This window comes from Pseudopipra pipra, chromosome 8, assembly GCF_036250125.1.
Source record: "Pseudopipra pipra isolate bDixPip1 chromosome 8, bDixPip1.hap1, whole genome shotgun sequence".
In the NCBI taxonomy this organism is placed as follows: Eukaryota; Metazoa; Chordata; class Aves; order Passeriformes; family Pipridae; genus Pseudopipra; species Pseudopipra pipra.
In genome coordinates, this window is record NC_087556.1 from 35278263 (window position 1) to 35293465 (window position 15203).

General features: G+C 43.3%; 1 protein-coding gene across 7 annotated transcripts in view; it reads left to right on the plus strand.

Moving 5' to 3' along the window:
• Window positions 1-15203, plus strand: part of FGFR2 (fibroblast growth factor receptor 2) — an 82784-nt gene that overhangs the window by 38708 nt on the left and 28873 nt on the right. For 4 of the 7 annotated variants that reach the window (XM_064663635.1, XM_064663633.1, XM_064663636.1 and 1 more), the window contains 2 exons: window positions 13056-13246; window positions 14054-14201. In XM_064663635.1, the coding sequence (XP_064519705.1) occupies window positions 13056-13246; window positions 14054-14201 (339 nt within the window). The remainder of the gene's footprint in view (window positions 1-13055; window positions 13247-14053; window positions 14202-15203) is intronic. The other 3 variants (XM_064663634.1, XM_064663637.1, XM_064663639.1) reach the window with 1 other exon arrangement.

Consider the following 15203-nt stretch of genomic DNA (forward strand, 5'->3'; position numbering starts at 1 on the left):
TAAAGCTTGTGCCTCAGAAATCTCATGTATGAGTGATTTTACTGATGGGCTGTGCAGAAAAACACTTTTGTTCTGAACTCTTGGAGGTTTTAGAGCTCTAGGATGAATTTTATTCTTGTTTTTTATAGCACGTTGTTAAAAATCTGATTAAAGTGGAATCGACATTTTGCTATTGATACTTCACTGTTTTTATTTCCCCTGGTCTAGGCAGAAGGGGAAACTTTTGCCTTTGTTTCTAGTCAAGTTTTATTTTTGGGTTTTCATGTGCTCTCACAGTCTCTAGCTGTGAACATGGCATGAGCACATACTTTTTTTTTTTAAAAGACATGTTTCCATTTTGTCATTCCTTAATTCATAAAAACATATGTATTGTTGTTTGCCTTTAGCTGGGCCTTGTTTTGTCGAAATAAAGCTCAGAATTAGTTCAGCTTAACTACAGTTCGTTCCTTGATTTCCAGAGAGGTGCCTTTAGGATTCGGGTTACACGCGAAAAAGGAACTGACACCAACTAAATACATGCCTGGGACCTTGCATCACTGATGTCTGGCAGGAGTGAAGTGTAGGTATTACAACCAAGCCTAAACTTGCATTTCTGGCAGATGTGCTTGTAAGTTGTTGACTGGCTCCTTTACACTGACAAGCTTTGGCTTGATGTCTTCACCCCCGGCGCGGGACATGACGAGGCAGGGACAGGAGGCACGAAGGAATCCAGCCTGGTGCTTGCCCTCAGGGATTTGGTTAGGCCAAGGGGGAAGATGGTTTTATCGAGTGTGCTGATAAGTGTGTGGACTTTACACCTGGCACCAGGCTTTTTTGGCAAGGTGTGTGTGTGCATCTGAGAAGGAATTACGCAAATTGTTCGGTGCTGGGGGCTGTGGTGGTTTGCTCCTGGAAACAAAGCCCACAGTGTGATGGTTCACCTAAGGGAAAATAAAAGCTTATGGGTCCTCCCCCCCTGCTTTCTTAATAAGGTAAAAATATTCTAACCCCGTGGTTTTATAGCATTAAAGCTTCTGATTTCATTGGAGTAGTCTGGCTAAATTATATTTTATGGACAAATACTAGTGTCATTACTTCATCTGCTGGGTGAACAGTGAATTTGTCATGTTTGGAATGCTTCCTGCAGAGTCTGCTGGGGAGGACTGGTCTCCCTGTCCCACTTTCTGTCTTATTACAGCCCCAAGGCAGGTATTTCTCTTTCTTTTGATGAGTGATGAGCAGGATATTGTTTCAGCTCTGTTATTATAATTTTTAATCATCCCTTGTAATTTGCACAGTATCCTACTCGTGGAGATGCAAGTAGGAATTTGCAGGAGTTGTCTGAAGATGCAAACAAGACTGGTGCCTTGTTAAATCTGCTGTTGGCATATGTCAAAAGCAATGTCTGTGCCTAATAAGAGGGGCTTTTTGACCTCATCCAGGCTGTTCTAACGATTTTATTAGTGAAAAGAAATGGCAGTGTAATTGGCGGTAAATTGGTAAAGCTATGTCCTCTTAAAAATAAAAAGGCATAAATCTTATAAAAAAATACAAAAAAGCTGCAAAGGAACTGGTACAGATTAGATAAATGGACCATTTTAAAGGCAAACACGAGGTTATTAATCATGCCTGTCTAATTAGTGAGGAGGTTCTGCCTATGTTTCTTCTTATTGTCCCAAGCATGAGAGGAAAGGCAGAGGTGGGACAACCCTATGGCTGCAATGGTGGTGGGTGACATAAATCCTGAGACCACCACACTGGTGATTTTGGGGATAAAACTGGGACTAAAAGAGATGTAGCACAGAGGGACATGGATGGTATTTACAATCCAGGAGAGGAAAAAATCATTAAGGGTTGGGGAGGTCAGGTTGTCGGAGTGAGATAGGTAGGAGGGTGAGAGATCTGACAGGACCAAAGCATGGAAAACTCTGTAAAATTCTGTGAAATTTCTGTGAAATTCATTTCACACAGTGAAATTCTGTGTCCAGTAAAAACCCAACAGGTCACACTTAGAACCTTTTGTGTTGTATCCTCTCCTCTCACTGCTCTGCAAACCATTGTGTGACCTGAAATCCAGAGGTGGCTGTGATTTGCAGGGTTTTGAGCATTTTAAGGCATCAGGTCATCTTTGGATTGCTGCTGTTCTCATGGTGCAGCTTCAACAGCAGTTGTTCCACTTAAACATAGAAAAGGCACATTAAAAATCGTAGTTTGTTAAACACTTTTGAATGTTGAACTGCTCTGTAAACATAAAATATTGAGTTTACTTTTTTCAAATTGCTCTTTTAGAGGTAGTGTGAATAAGTTGAAATTTTTAACTGTTCATGAAGGTAAAACACTGATGCTGTCAGAACTTGAGCTGAGGAAAGAACTCAACATGACCATATTAGTTGGAAATAAAGGCAGTCTACTATTTTTACAAGATGCTTGTGAAAGTCTAGAATTATGTATACTTTTAGGGATTTTTAATCACCATCACAGATTAGGTGATCAAAGCATCAGCTGTTCATGTATTCTGCATTTACAGTTGAATACCCATGCATTGGTTAGTTGTTTATATCTGCAGCATCCTTCCTGCCATTGTTAGATTATATGCACTACAGAGCAACAAAATTTCATTGCACCAGTTGGTTTCAAATGTGCATTGCCTTTGATACCTGTGCTAATGTACTACCTGGAGTGTTTGTGAACATACCTATGTCTAAATTTGGATGAATATTCTAACAAATGACCCCCCTTCTTCCCCACCCTCACTCTTCAGTGGCATTTTCTCAGAAAGCAGCTCTGGCACTGCTCAGCCAGAGGCTGGTGATGGTATTCCTGGCTCTCTGCTTTGTAGGAAGAAGTCCATTCAGAGTGTCTGCTGAAAGGCAGGAAAATGGGGGTGCAGAAAGTGTTGTGGATTAACCCCAGCTGGCAACTAAGCCCCAGGCAACTGCTTGCTTATTCCTGTCTGTGGGATGGGGGAGAGAATCAGGAGGGTAAAAGTGAGCTGACTCGTGGGTTGAGATGAGAACAGTTCAATAATTTAAATATAATGATAATAACGAAAAGGCAAAATAATTAAAAGAGAGAGAGAGATAAACCCCAAGAAATGCAAGTGATGCAGCTGAAAAACAGTTTCTCACCCCCAGCTGATGGATGCTCAGCCAGTTCCTGAGCAGCAGCTCCCGGCCAGCTCTTCCCCCTGTTTATACCCTGAGCATGACAACTTGTTGGCTGGAATATCTCTTTGGTCAGCTGGGGTCAGCTGTCCTGGCTGTGTCCCCTCCCAGCTCCTTATGCCCCCTGCCTGACAAGTCCTTGACTTAGTGTCAGTCCTGCTCAGCAACTACTGAACCATCAGTGTCTTATCAACATTATTCTCATCCTAAATCCCAACACGGCACTATACCAGCTACTAGGAGGAAAATTAACTCTACCCTGGCCAGAAGCAGGACAAGAAGAGAGGTCAAGAACTGCAGAAAGTTAACAGATAAACTTCCTTGTTTTGGAGCATGAAGTCTGTGTCCAAGCGTGGCCAGCCTAAGTGCTTTCTCTGAATGCTGTTGCATCTTGAGAACTTTACCTGGATTTATTGGAAATATAATGGTGGATGTGTATAGTCAGGGTCTTCCCAAGAGCTGTTGTCTTCAGCATCTGGTCCAATGTTTAGAAGAGGTTATGGATTGTGTGTTGTAGAAGTGAATGTGATGCTGAGGGAGGGTTGTCTCCCTTCCTGACATGGGGCCACGTGATGGCAAACTTCATCAGCAGGGAAGACAAGCCCAAAGCGTGAGTGAGATCTGACACAGACATGTCTTGAGGCTGAGCCAGGATTACCCAGCACAGGTCATTGAAATTCTGGGTGCTGGAGGTTCTCCTGCCCCAAGAGCCTGAACAGTGGTTATGGTCAGTCAGCCTGGCAGGGAGCTGGGAAACGGCGAATTCCGCAGTCCTTCCAATAATTTCACACCTGCATTGCTCAATAGAGCAAGTGTGCTGTGTAAGGGAAGGGGGGAGAAGCATAGAAATACAAGAGGGCTTTTAAAGCTTTACATAATCTTTTCCATTTTACTTTAAAGGCAGAGCTGTTTTCAGGAAAGGAAATTTGGAGGATGAAAAATGTGCAGTCGGGTCACAATAACAACAGAAATAATAACTCCCCCTGTGTGTTTTATGGCATCACTGGGTGCACTGGTGAGTTAAACCCACTGCAGCTGGAAGAGGGACATCATCCCTGTGGGAGAGATGCTGTTTGCCAGGCATACAGTAAACCTTTGGCAGAGCCTGTTGGAGGGCCCAGTCCAGTGATGCTGGACCCAGCATTGTCTCTGCTTATTATCCAGCAGCTGAGTGCTGGGAGCTGTGCACAGTACAAAGGATGATATCTCTGTGTGTAAAAATTAATGCATTCTCTGGAAACAGCCAGAACAATAAAATTTTACCACTTGTCTGTGAGAAGTCACAAGCTGTTTTTCATAGTCTCTCGTAGCCTTTTTCTTTTAGGGTACACTGAAAAGAATTTCAATGAAAATTTTAGCTCCTCATTGTTCTGTTTCCGTTGGTTTTTCACACTAAAATAAGACCTCTCTGCCCTTTGTTCAGACATGTATGAAGCTTTTGCTTATGTGCCTGCACTGTGTGAGGGATACTGCAAGGCAGCTTCAAGATTACTGTTGTACAACTCTGGCTGCTATGACTTTTTCTGCTCCATGGGGCTGATGAAACCCATGCTGTGTCAGCCTGACAATAGGGCTTTGCTTAAGGGACAAACTGGTCTCAAAACCCTGTTGATAATTTCATGTTTTAAAACAAGAACATTCATGTTGCCTGCCTTAGCCCCGGGCTTGCTGAACGTTCCTGTCTCTTTAACCCTCAGATATACGTGTGATTTGAAAGAACAGCTTTTAACTAGTTCTGATGGTGATTTTTTTTTTTCCCCACCCCTACTGTTTTCACTGACATCAGTGGGTTTTTTATCAAGCCAAATAAGTCAGTCTTGCTTACTTTCTTTTCCCCGGCTTGCTGCCATATGGGAAAGAGGTGTGCAGATGCACTTCTGCTGTAAAGGTGTGCAAAGATGGATTTTTAGCTAAAATGCACATAGGACAGTGAGCTGAAGGTGTGCTGTAGAGCTATCCAAGGAGACAGATGGGATAACATCAGTGGGAGCTGTGCCTGCTTGAGAAACAGTGCCATTACTTAAAATTGGAGGTGAGGGTGGTGAAGCCAAGGACATAGAGTTTGAATATGCCTGATTAATTTCTGTGAAGATTTTAAAAAGGCGCTGCCTTTTACTTGGCTGGCCTTGGTGAGTAGGAGGGTTTGGGTATCACGAGGAGGTTGGATGGGGCAGCAGAGATTTTACTACGGGGTAGCAAATGGGTCTGCTTCTGATGTATGGGACAAAATTCTAATCTTTAGCATTAAAATTCTTAAATAGTCAGTGTTGCAATGTTCTCAATTTCTTGAGAAAGTATTCAGTGACATCAGGGAATATATGGAGTCTGGTTCCCTGCTGTCTGGGTACTGTCCACAGACCAGAGCAGAGCTGGGTGTTGGAGCCCAGTTGTTAGCAATGATGGAGTGTGTGACACAGCAGCAGAAAGAAATGCCTCAAGTTTATATGAGGCTTCTAAATTAGAGGACAAAGGGAGTTTAGAAAGTGGTTATGGAGGCTGGCCCCTCACTCCCATCTGCAGGAACAGATCCCTGTGCCAGGTTCACTTGAGAGGGCCAGGAGCTCCAGCTGCAGCGATATCCCTTTGAGCTCTTGGCCACTGAGGTGGCTTCTTCAAGTAGTGTTGAGCCAATAGGAAATGCTATACATGGAGACTCCTGCTGTACTGGAACACTGAGCAGCATGGACATTTGTTGGCTAATGCCCACTGGTAAAAGATGCCAAAATTTGTAAGGCGTGATATCATCCGTGGTGGTTATGCTGGTCTGATCCATAAGCTATTCTGTTAGTCTGCCTGAGAGGCCCCTGTTCTTTATCAAGTGTTCTTGCCAGCGATGGTCTTTATCTCTTAGTGTTTTATGACAGTGACACATTATTCCTTCTAACCTTACAGCATCTTGTGATTTTGCAGGGTTTAGGAAGAGAGCACTGTCCCTAACTTGCTGCGGGCGCTACCTCATCGTGTATAAATTACCTAGGAGGCAATGATTTGAGGGGTGTGTATCTATGTACTTATAAATAGAACATGACAGTTCAGCAGCACTTCTGAATTGGCCATAAACAACATGCAGTGCTTCATGTTATACAGAAAGAAACCCAAACTGACGTGCAGCTGGTGGAAGCTGCTCAGCTCCTGGCTCGGGTGTATCTAGCGTATGACATTAATTAGCAGAGGTGTTTTGCCTACACCTGCTTGGTTGTTTCTGATTTTTTGAAAGAGCAGCCAGCACTCAGCCTTACTCCTCCACACCATGGAGCAAAAGAGTGGAGTTAGGAGTGTTTTGCTTCCAGCATTTCATAGAGCACAGGCCCCCATAAGCAATGGCTTTGTGCTGGGGAGAGGAAGCGAAGGTTTAGCTTGGCCCGTGTGTACAGAGCTACCTCGAAGGAGGAAATTCCTGTGGGGACTGACACATGTTTGGTTAGACCCCTCCTATGCCACTCCACCTAGGGGTATGGAGAGCAAGTGTAGTTTCAAATTGGGTCCTTTGTGTGAACTTGGATAATGCTGGATTTATAGAGAAACCTGAGTTGCAGTTCCTCATGCAACTCCTCGTGGAGTTGTTCCTGGAACTCACCTCAGAAGAAGCTCTCTAATTCAGAGAGCAATAATTAATCCAGCTTCTGAGTGCTTGTGAACTGATTTGCAGCTCGTGTAGATGGGATCTTTCGTGAAAGATGGTGGTACTTGTGTTTCTCCTTGCAAACTGGTTCCTTTGCTGTCAGCTAGCACAGGATAGAAACCTGGAGGTCTTCACTCACTGAACAGTGAGAGATTGATAACCTGATAATCTTTTCTTTTAATAGTTGATATTTAGCCCAAATAGTTAGTGATCAGGGACTGATATCCTGTGGCTGGACCTGTGGCTTTATTAAGTGCTCTCATCCAGCAGTAGGTGTCCACACCACCAAAATCATCATCAGAGCCAGCAATAATAGTATATACATGTACAGTCTCATAAGGGATGCCAGAAAGGGAGCACAGTGACTGAAATGGTCATTAGTGTCATTTCTTCTGAGAAGAAGTGATATTTCAGCTTTGAGGTGCACTGGTCCTGTGGGAAGCTTAGCTATACCTTTTCACCTTCATGTCACCTCCAGGTTAAATCACCTGAAAAGTTACTGTAGAACTGCACTTTTTGTTGGAGCAGTTTTAGTAATCCCATGGATACATTTTGGAAGAGAGCACGGGGAGGGGACTCTGGGTGTCCCAGAGATGGGTGACAGCACTGGCTTCCCACTCCATGAGGTCCGTGGGTCAGTTGGGTGGCATGAGGTGTCAGGGGCTCACCGTGTACATCCCTAAAATATCTCCCAAGGGAATTCCCAGATGTTGTGGGATAAAAGAGGATACCTGCAGTTAATCTGGGGACAGAGCCATATATTGACATGTTCTTCCATCAGCAGTGAAGGTGGAACACAGGAGAGGAATATTTCAGTCCAAGCATATGATGAAAGGGCTGTGGTTATTTTTTTTTTAAGGCTGAAGAGTCAATCTTACAAGTTCAGTCAAGCTTAGTTTTTTGGCTAAGCCAAAGCCAATGCAAGAGACTGTGATTACAATCTGGCCTAAAATGCTGTAGGATGCTTTTGAGACCCATAATTTACAGAATATTTAGCATCTTCCACAGCAGCAGATGTTGCAGGATCCAAAGGAAGGTGGTCGGGAGTGGAAAGTGTTTCCACCAAATAGGGTCCAGGCTGCTGCTGAAAACTTCCCCCGTTTGGAATTGGACAAAATAAGCAACTAGAGCTGAAGGTGCTGTGCTGACCAGGGCAAGTGAAGAAGAGGGCATGGCAGGTCTGTGTTTTCATTTAATAGAGAAACAGCTGGGACCACTGCATTTTTCATTCAGTGATGACTGAATACCCAGAAACTCTACCAGAGGCTATTGATTGTCATCGTTTGAGGGATCCCTGTGTAGCTTCTCAGTGGCAGCCATCAAGATGAGTCCTTAGAAGTCAGTAACATTTCAAAACTGGTATTAAAGACTCTGATAAATGTGTCTAGTTAAAAATTGTGGAAAAGAATTAGGTAACCTTTTTCTCCCTCTCTCCCCCTCCTTAGCTAAGGATGTCTCTGTTGTCCCCAGAACTTGTGCTTGGTCTTGCATTTGCTATTCAGCTTTTATTTTCCTAGCCTGCACTTGAATCACACATTTGCAAGGAGAGGAAACAAGCACATTCAAAAGGAGAAAATAAGAGTAGTTTTCATTTTTTTTTAAATGAATTGGATGCCTTATGCAAAGCCCATTGAATTCCATGTGAGTGTTCCCCCTGACTTCAATGGGCTTTGGTTCTGGCTTTTAGCTCCCGTGAAAGGTCCTGAACTGTCTGTGCTAGGGTGAGAAGGAGGCTTGGATAGACAATTCCTGGAGCTCTTCTCAGCCCCTGGCACAGCCAGGTTGCTAAGGAGACTTGGCCTCGCGAGGGTCCCGGAGCTCACCCCTTCCGGGGTTATTGTCTCCTCTCCCTGCCAAGGCACTCCAGTCGCAGCAGAGCCACTCTTTCAGTCACAATACACTCCACTTGGGCCTCTGACAGCAGCAAACCCTGCCCTGCATCTTCCCTCCGGGGGTGTGCTTGGCGAGCAGCCTCTCTTCCTGCAGTCATTCCATCCTGTGCTAGGACTGGGGTGGTGGGATCGTGTCTTCTGGTCTCTCTTGGCTGTGAAACGTGGGGTTTGGGCCCTGTGACCCACCTCCATACCCCAGAGTCTTCACCCCGTATGGCTGCATCACGACTTTTTCCTGTTTCTCTCCTCTCTGGTTTCCCCTCTGTGTTGGCTGCAGCTGGTCAGGAAAAAAAATTGCAGGAGATAAAGCCAAGGATGGGAGAGAGATGATGCCCTTTTGTAGGAATCATCTGTTTGGGGGCTTCAGTTTCTCCAGCAGCCAGTTCTCAACACTCCTTGCTAAGTGTGTAGACTACAGTAGTCATTCCCAGTCACTTCTGCCTCCATCATCTATGGCAGGACAGGCTCCCACCATCTCTGTGTGTCCTGCAGAGCTGGAAACTTCCCGGGCAGCTCCTTCTATCGTGCCAGTTTCTTTGGAAACTTGGAGTTTTCCAGCTTTCCTAGATTCTCTGTATTTATCTCTTGGAGGAAAGTATTCTGAAGTTTTAACATTAACAGGCTAAATGACAGTTTCCTCTAAGCCTTTGGGCAAGGTCTCTTTGTCCTGTTGCCTCCTCAGATAGCGAGTCTGTTTGTCTGTAGATAAGTGAGCAGAAATGCTCAAGCCCTGGGCACTTTTATGGTGGTGTAAAATTTAGGTGCTTGTAGCCTTGAATGTGATACTCCTCACATGAGCAATCATTTCCATTCTGCCTTTTGTAAATAATTGATTCCTCGAATGGGGATGATGTTGGTTTTGTATCTGAGCTGCAAGGGGGAGAGAAAGCAAGCTGGTGTTTGTCTCTTAAGGTGGGATCCAGCATTAAGCATGCTGGGGGGGATTTTCTGACTTGGTTTTGTAATGTGAGACTAGAACACTGAAATTTCAGTGTTCAGGAAGCAAGGATTTATTTCTTGAAGTGGTTCTTCAATATTAATGAACAAGGGGAATATTGAAATCACTAAGGCTACAGAGCTATGACATTGGTTGCCGACTTGTTTTGTATAAAAATATTGTTTGAGTTAAATAACTAGAGATGTATATGGTCACTATATTTTAGTGATGATCCTGGTTGTAATTATTAGGTAATGATAAAATTAGTTTTACCAACCTTTAAGATTTTTTTGAAGAGAACTTCAACTTCCTTTGCTAGTCTTTAGTAAAAAAGAACATGCTGTTTCCATCTAATATTAGTGTAACTAGCTGTTTGAGTGATGAGATCTGCTTACAAATGTACAGCTTGTATTTTAAATGCTAAATAGTGATGTGAGATTTATGAGTATGGCTTTGACAGTACCTGTGCTTAGCAAAGTCCTTAGATTTGTGTGGGTTTGCAGAGAAGTAGGCAAGACAGAACAACATCCTGAAATTACTATTTCCAAGCTATGATACTGTACAGAATTAAACCTGGTAATTGGTAATTAGTGGAAGTTTCTTCATATTTAGTTATTTTCCACAATACCAAGTTTATTTCCTGTGGTCCTTGGACTCCAGGTTTGTCCTGAAGCCCTGCTGTATTTACATGATGATGATGATGATGTTCTCCTGTGTGGGCACAGGAATATTCCCCTTTGCCGAAGTGGGAGAGCTGATGAACATTAATCATTGCTCCATGTGTTGGAGGGCAAACAAAGTTTATTTTTAACACATTTACCCTTAGAGAAGAAATTCTACAAGCGTCCATACATACACACCTATACATATGCACACACTTCAATTTTTTCAAAAGGAATTTGAGACTAAGAATGTAAGAACTCTGCTTTTACTTCTCGGCTTTGCCTCCTCTTTTTTGGTAGAGGAAATGTTTGACAGTCATCAATAAAGGATTAAATCATTGATGGCTATCAGGATAAACTAAACACATTTGGTGTGTTGATGCTGGCATAGTAGGAACTTTTCCAAGATGTTTCAGGCCTCATTCTCTGGTTTGTTTAAGGGCAGAGAATAAGGTCACAAAGGAAATCAAACCCTGATGTGGAGAAATGAAACATGAGGCCTACTGACTTCTAAAAAACATTTTAAATAACATTCTCTAAGGTTTCATTTTATACCGAGGGCAGCTGTAATAAGTTTTGGAAGATGGTGTAAGGTTTCTATTAAAGAGAGATTTTTGCTTGCTGTTTTTGTACCCAAATGAAGGAATGAGGGAGATGGAATTAGAGCTTATTTAGCATAAGGTGAGAAACTAAAAGTTCTCTCCAGAACTGTAAAATACTAATTTATATGTTCTACTGTAATTTACGAATTAAAAAATGTGAAACTGTTCCTAGATCTTTGCAAATGACACACATAGCCATGGAATAATTTAGTAACTTGCAACACAAATGCACTTTTGCCACAAGTAAAGTAAGAGTGCTGCTTTGTGGTGTGCTGCCAGCATAGCCTCAGTGAATAAATTCCCAGTAGATGTTTGCTGCATGCCAAATATATTGGACTGTATAAAAGATCCCATTGTTCAATGGGCATCATTATTTGCTATTATGCTCACAATGTTTGCTTGTGAAACAATTTATTGGAAACTAGTATGTTTAAGAAGGAACGCTTGATTTGAAATTCAGCTGATTTGGCTCGTAACGTCAAAGCTCTCACAGTGTATAGCCTCCAAAAATAAACATTCAGGTCTGCTATTTTTTACTTATCTTTGAAAGGATTCCTGGAGCAGGGGAGAACGGAGAGCTGAGGCTGGGCAGTGAGCATTTCACTTCTAATTCGTAGAATCCTTTAGGTTGGAAAAACACTCCAGGGTGATGGAGTACAGCCATTAATCCAGTCCCCAGGTGTCACATCTACACGACTTCTAAATGCCCTCTCTGGGCATTGCAATGCTTGACAACCCTTTTGGTGAGGAAATCTTCCCTAATGTCCCATCTAAACTTTCCCTGGCACAACCTGAGACCATGTCTTTTTGTTCTGTCACTTGTTACCTGGGAGAAGAGACTGACCCCCACCTGGCTACACCCTCTTTTCAGGGAATTGCAGAGAGTGAAAAGGCCCCCCTGAGCCTCTTTTTCTCCAGGCTAAACAACCCCAGCTCCCTCAGCTGCTCCTCGTAAGAGACTGAAAGTATGTGTAGGTCAGTGTTAACTTTGCATTTTTATAAAAAGAAATGGACAGAATTAAGTTTACCTGAAGAAGGTGGTGAGTTCCCAGCGAGGCTGATGGAACCTCACCTGTCTGAAGGCTTTCTGGGCAGGGTGGCATTGTCCCTCCTGCTCGCTGGGTAACAGAGCAGTTTGCTTAAGCAGAGCTGTCACTTTGAGGACCTTTCTTTCAGGCATCTCACTAAGAGAAAGTTTTTATGCTTTGCCCCACTTGCCTCGTCCAGCAGAGAAGGGCTGTTGGTGGCCCTGGAGGCTGGGGAGCTGGCTCATGTGCTGCCCACTGCCCAGATGTTGGTGACTGTTAGACCAGGCTTAGTGAGGGTGATGGGAAGTTGCCTCTGTGCCAGAGCTGAGGACAAGGTCCCATCAGTGCTTTCCCCAAAGGCTGTGTATATCACATCCACAAAACTGGGCTGGGAATGCTGGCTGCAGTGGCTCTCTGGGCACCCAGATGGTCCAGGGAGCAATCAGTATATCCAGTAATGTGAACTTGACCAAAAATATTTGATAAATGCTTCTACAAGTGCATAGATTAAAAGCTGTATTGGCTCACATGAAATACGCTGCAGTTTTCTGGGGAGTTCTGTATTTCCCTGTGTCTTGCTCAGAATAAGAACTAGTGTTTCTGCTGCTGTGTCTGGGTAAAGCAGAGGGCAGTGATGGTGATGGAACTGGTCAGAGTATTTTAGAAGGTTGAGCTGCCTGGTAAGTGCATCCTGCACAAGGAGTTTCAGGCTTCTGCTGCTAGTTCTGGGAAATTCCCTTTGGTTTGTTTTAGCACAACAATCAGTTTCTAAAATTAATCTATAATATTTCTTCTTAATTCGCGAAGATTTAGTCGAATCAGAAAGTTTTAGAACTCAGAGGTGATTACTACAACAGCATTTAAAAAAAAAAAAGGAGATCTTTTACTTAATTATTGCTGAGTTGAAACTATGGAAAATGTGTAAAGTTTTTAAGCATGGGTTCTCCCCTCCCCCCAGATGGCTGTTCTTTAAATTACAAGTGTAGCTCTCGAGTCATCATCTCCTTTGAACTGCAGTTCTTGTTATACGTTTTGGCTGCAGTGTTACTTCGGAGGAGTCAGCCAACAGGCTTACAGGGCTTTTTGGCTCGAGTTCACTTACAGTTTTCTTGGCAGCTCCACTTATTTATGCATCTTTATTTCTCTCTCTCTCTCTCTGTTTCTTGCAGAGCGTTCCCCGCACCGGCCCATCCTCCAGGCCGGGCTCCCAGCAAACGCCTCCGCCGTCGTCGGAGGGGACGTGGAGTTTGTCTGCAAAGTCTACAGCGATGCTCAGCCCCACATCCAGTGGATAAAACATGTGGAGAGGAATGGCAGTAAATACGGGCCGGATGGACTGCCCTACCTTCAGGTTTTAAAGGTGAGGCTTTGCAGGTGCCCTTCTTTAAAGGAATTTTGAGTTCTGAACTTTTTTTTTTGGAAAATGGAAGCCTTTGTGTTACGTATGAAACAATATCATTTGGTTGGCTAAATGCTAATTGTGCAGCTTATTGTGTTCTTTTTTACTTCCGTAAAACTTCCTTCACCTCTGAATGTTTCAGGCGTGAGTTATTCAGAAAAAAAGTTAAAAACCCTCTTAAAGAACATCATTGATATTTCTGTGTGGGTAGAAAGCATCCAAAACATACTGGGACAATCTACTCCATTTCTTTCGTATTTCTTCAACCCCTTTATTTCAAAGTAACGTGGCACCTGCTGCCAAAAGCTTGTTGGCAGTGTTGGGTCGTCTGGATGCTGAGCCTGCAGAGATGTCTGGTTTTTTTACTGGTGTATCAGTAGTGTCATTGCTGCCAGCAGGCATTTTGAGCAAACCTGACCAAGGAAACCCTGAAGTTTTCCGAGCTGGCATTGCCAAAGCTCAGTGTGCTGGCAGATAGGACAGCCAGTTCTGCACCTTCTTGCTCCACAACAGCCAGTGTACCTGCCCAGGTGCTTTTTTTTCCCCCCCACGCTTCTGTTTTCTAACTTTTCACGTGATGCTTTGGACGTAAAAAGACTCAAACAAAAAAAACCTCAGTAAACCCTAAACTTCCAATGTTTTGCCGCTGATCCCTGTCTGAAGTGGAAGCCTTGTTCTTGTGACGTGTTGGTGGTGGGACCATAGACAGGTTGGTGTGGGTTTTGGGCAGCAGTGACATTGTTCTCCTGTGTTATTGGTCTATTCTAGCACTCGGGGATAAATAGTTCCAATGCTGAAGTGCTGACACTGTACAATGTGACAGAGGCGGACGCTGGAGAATATATTTGTAAGGTCTCCAATTATATAGGGGAGGCCAACCAGTCTGCCTGGCTCTCTGTTCTGCCAAGTGTACAAGGTAACAATGTTTTTTAAAGCAAGCTGGATGTAGAAGCTGGAAAAAATGGTGCTTTGGGAGACTGCAGGCAGCTTGTAGGATACTCTCTGGCCTTGTGGTATATGTGTAATCCTCCTTCGGTGATGCAACTGGTGTTACACCAGCAGCCATGGAAAAATTCCCACAATATTCTGTGTGTACCAGAAGCACTGGTTTCTGATGCTGATCTTTATTCTCTCTTTGGTGTCTTTGTGTTTGTGTGTTTATGTCCAGTTTTGGTGTTAATTCTGCATACCTCGCAGTTCATACGTAGGGCTCACATTGAATAATGGAATTACAACCTAATTAGTGTACATTTATTTATACATATACACACATAGGTGTACATTTATTTATTTATTTATTTATTTTAAATGTTCATATATGTACCCACTAAAGCACAAGTCAGGTCAGTTTAGTCACAGTTTCCCACCTCACCTGTGACTCTGCAGGGCTGGGAGGAGTTTCTAGTTGTTACTCACCTCTTACTAACTGGTGGTTACTCAGCAGTAATAATAAAGACTGGCAACCGTGTGACTACAGCTCACAACTAAATTTGCTTCAAAATGGTCTGGTAAAAGGGTATTTATTCCTTCATCATTTATTTCAAAGTAGCATTTTTGAACGGAACAAGAGACAAAAGGCAGCAAAGATTAATTTCTCTGAATCTCCATCACAGAGGCCTTGGTGCTGGTGCCCTGGTGTGCCCATCTGGGACAGCTGGGAAGTTCCAGGTCTAAGATTTACACCACTTGTATGAGTTTGGATAATCACTGATCCTTGGTTTGCTGCACAGTGACTTGTCAAGACAGAGATTTAGCAAATTTGAAAGATGACTAGAAAAAAAACGAAAACATGCATATTTTTTTTTAAAGCTTTAGTACGTAGAAAAACGTATTTCATTTCCATCTCATGGTTCTCGAGCTTTTTGAGTCTGTTTTTCCTCTCACCTGTGAGAGGCACAACTGATTGTTTTTGAACACG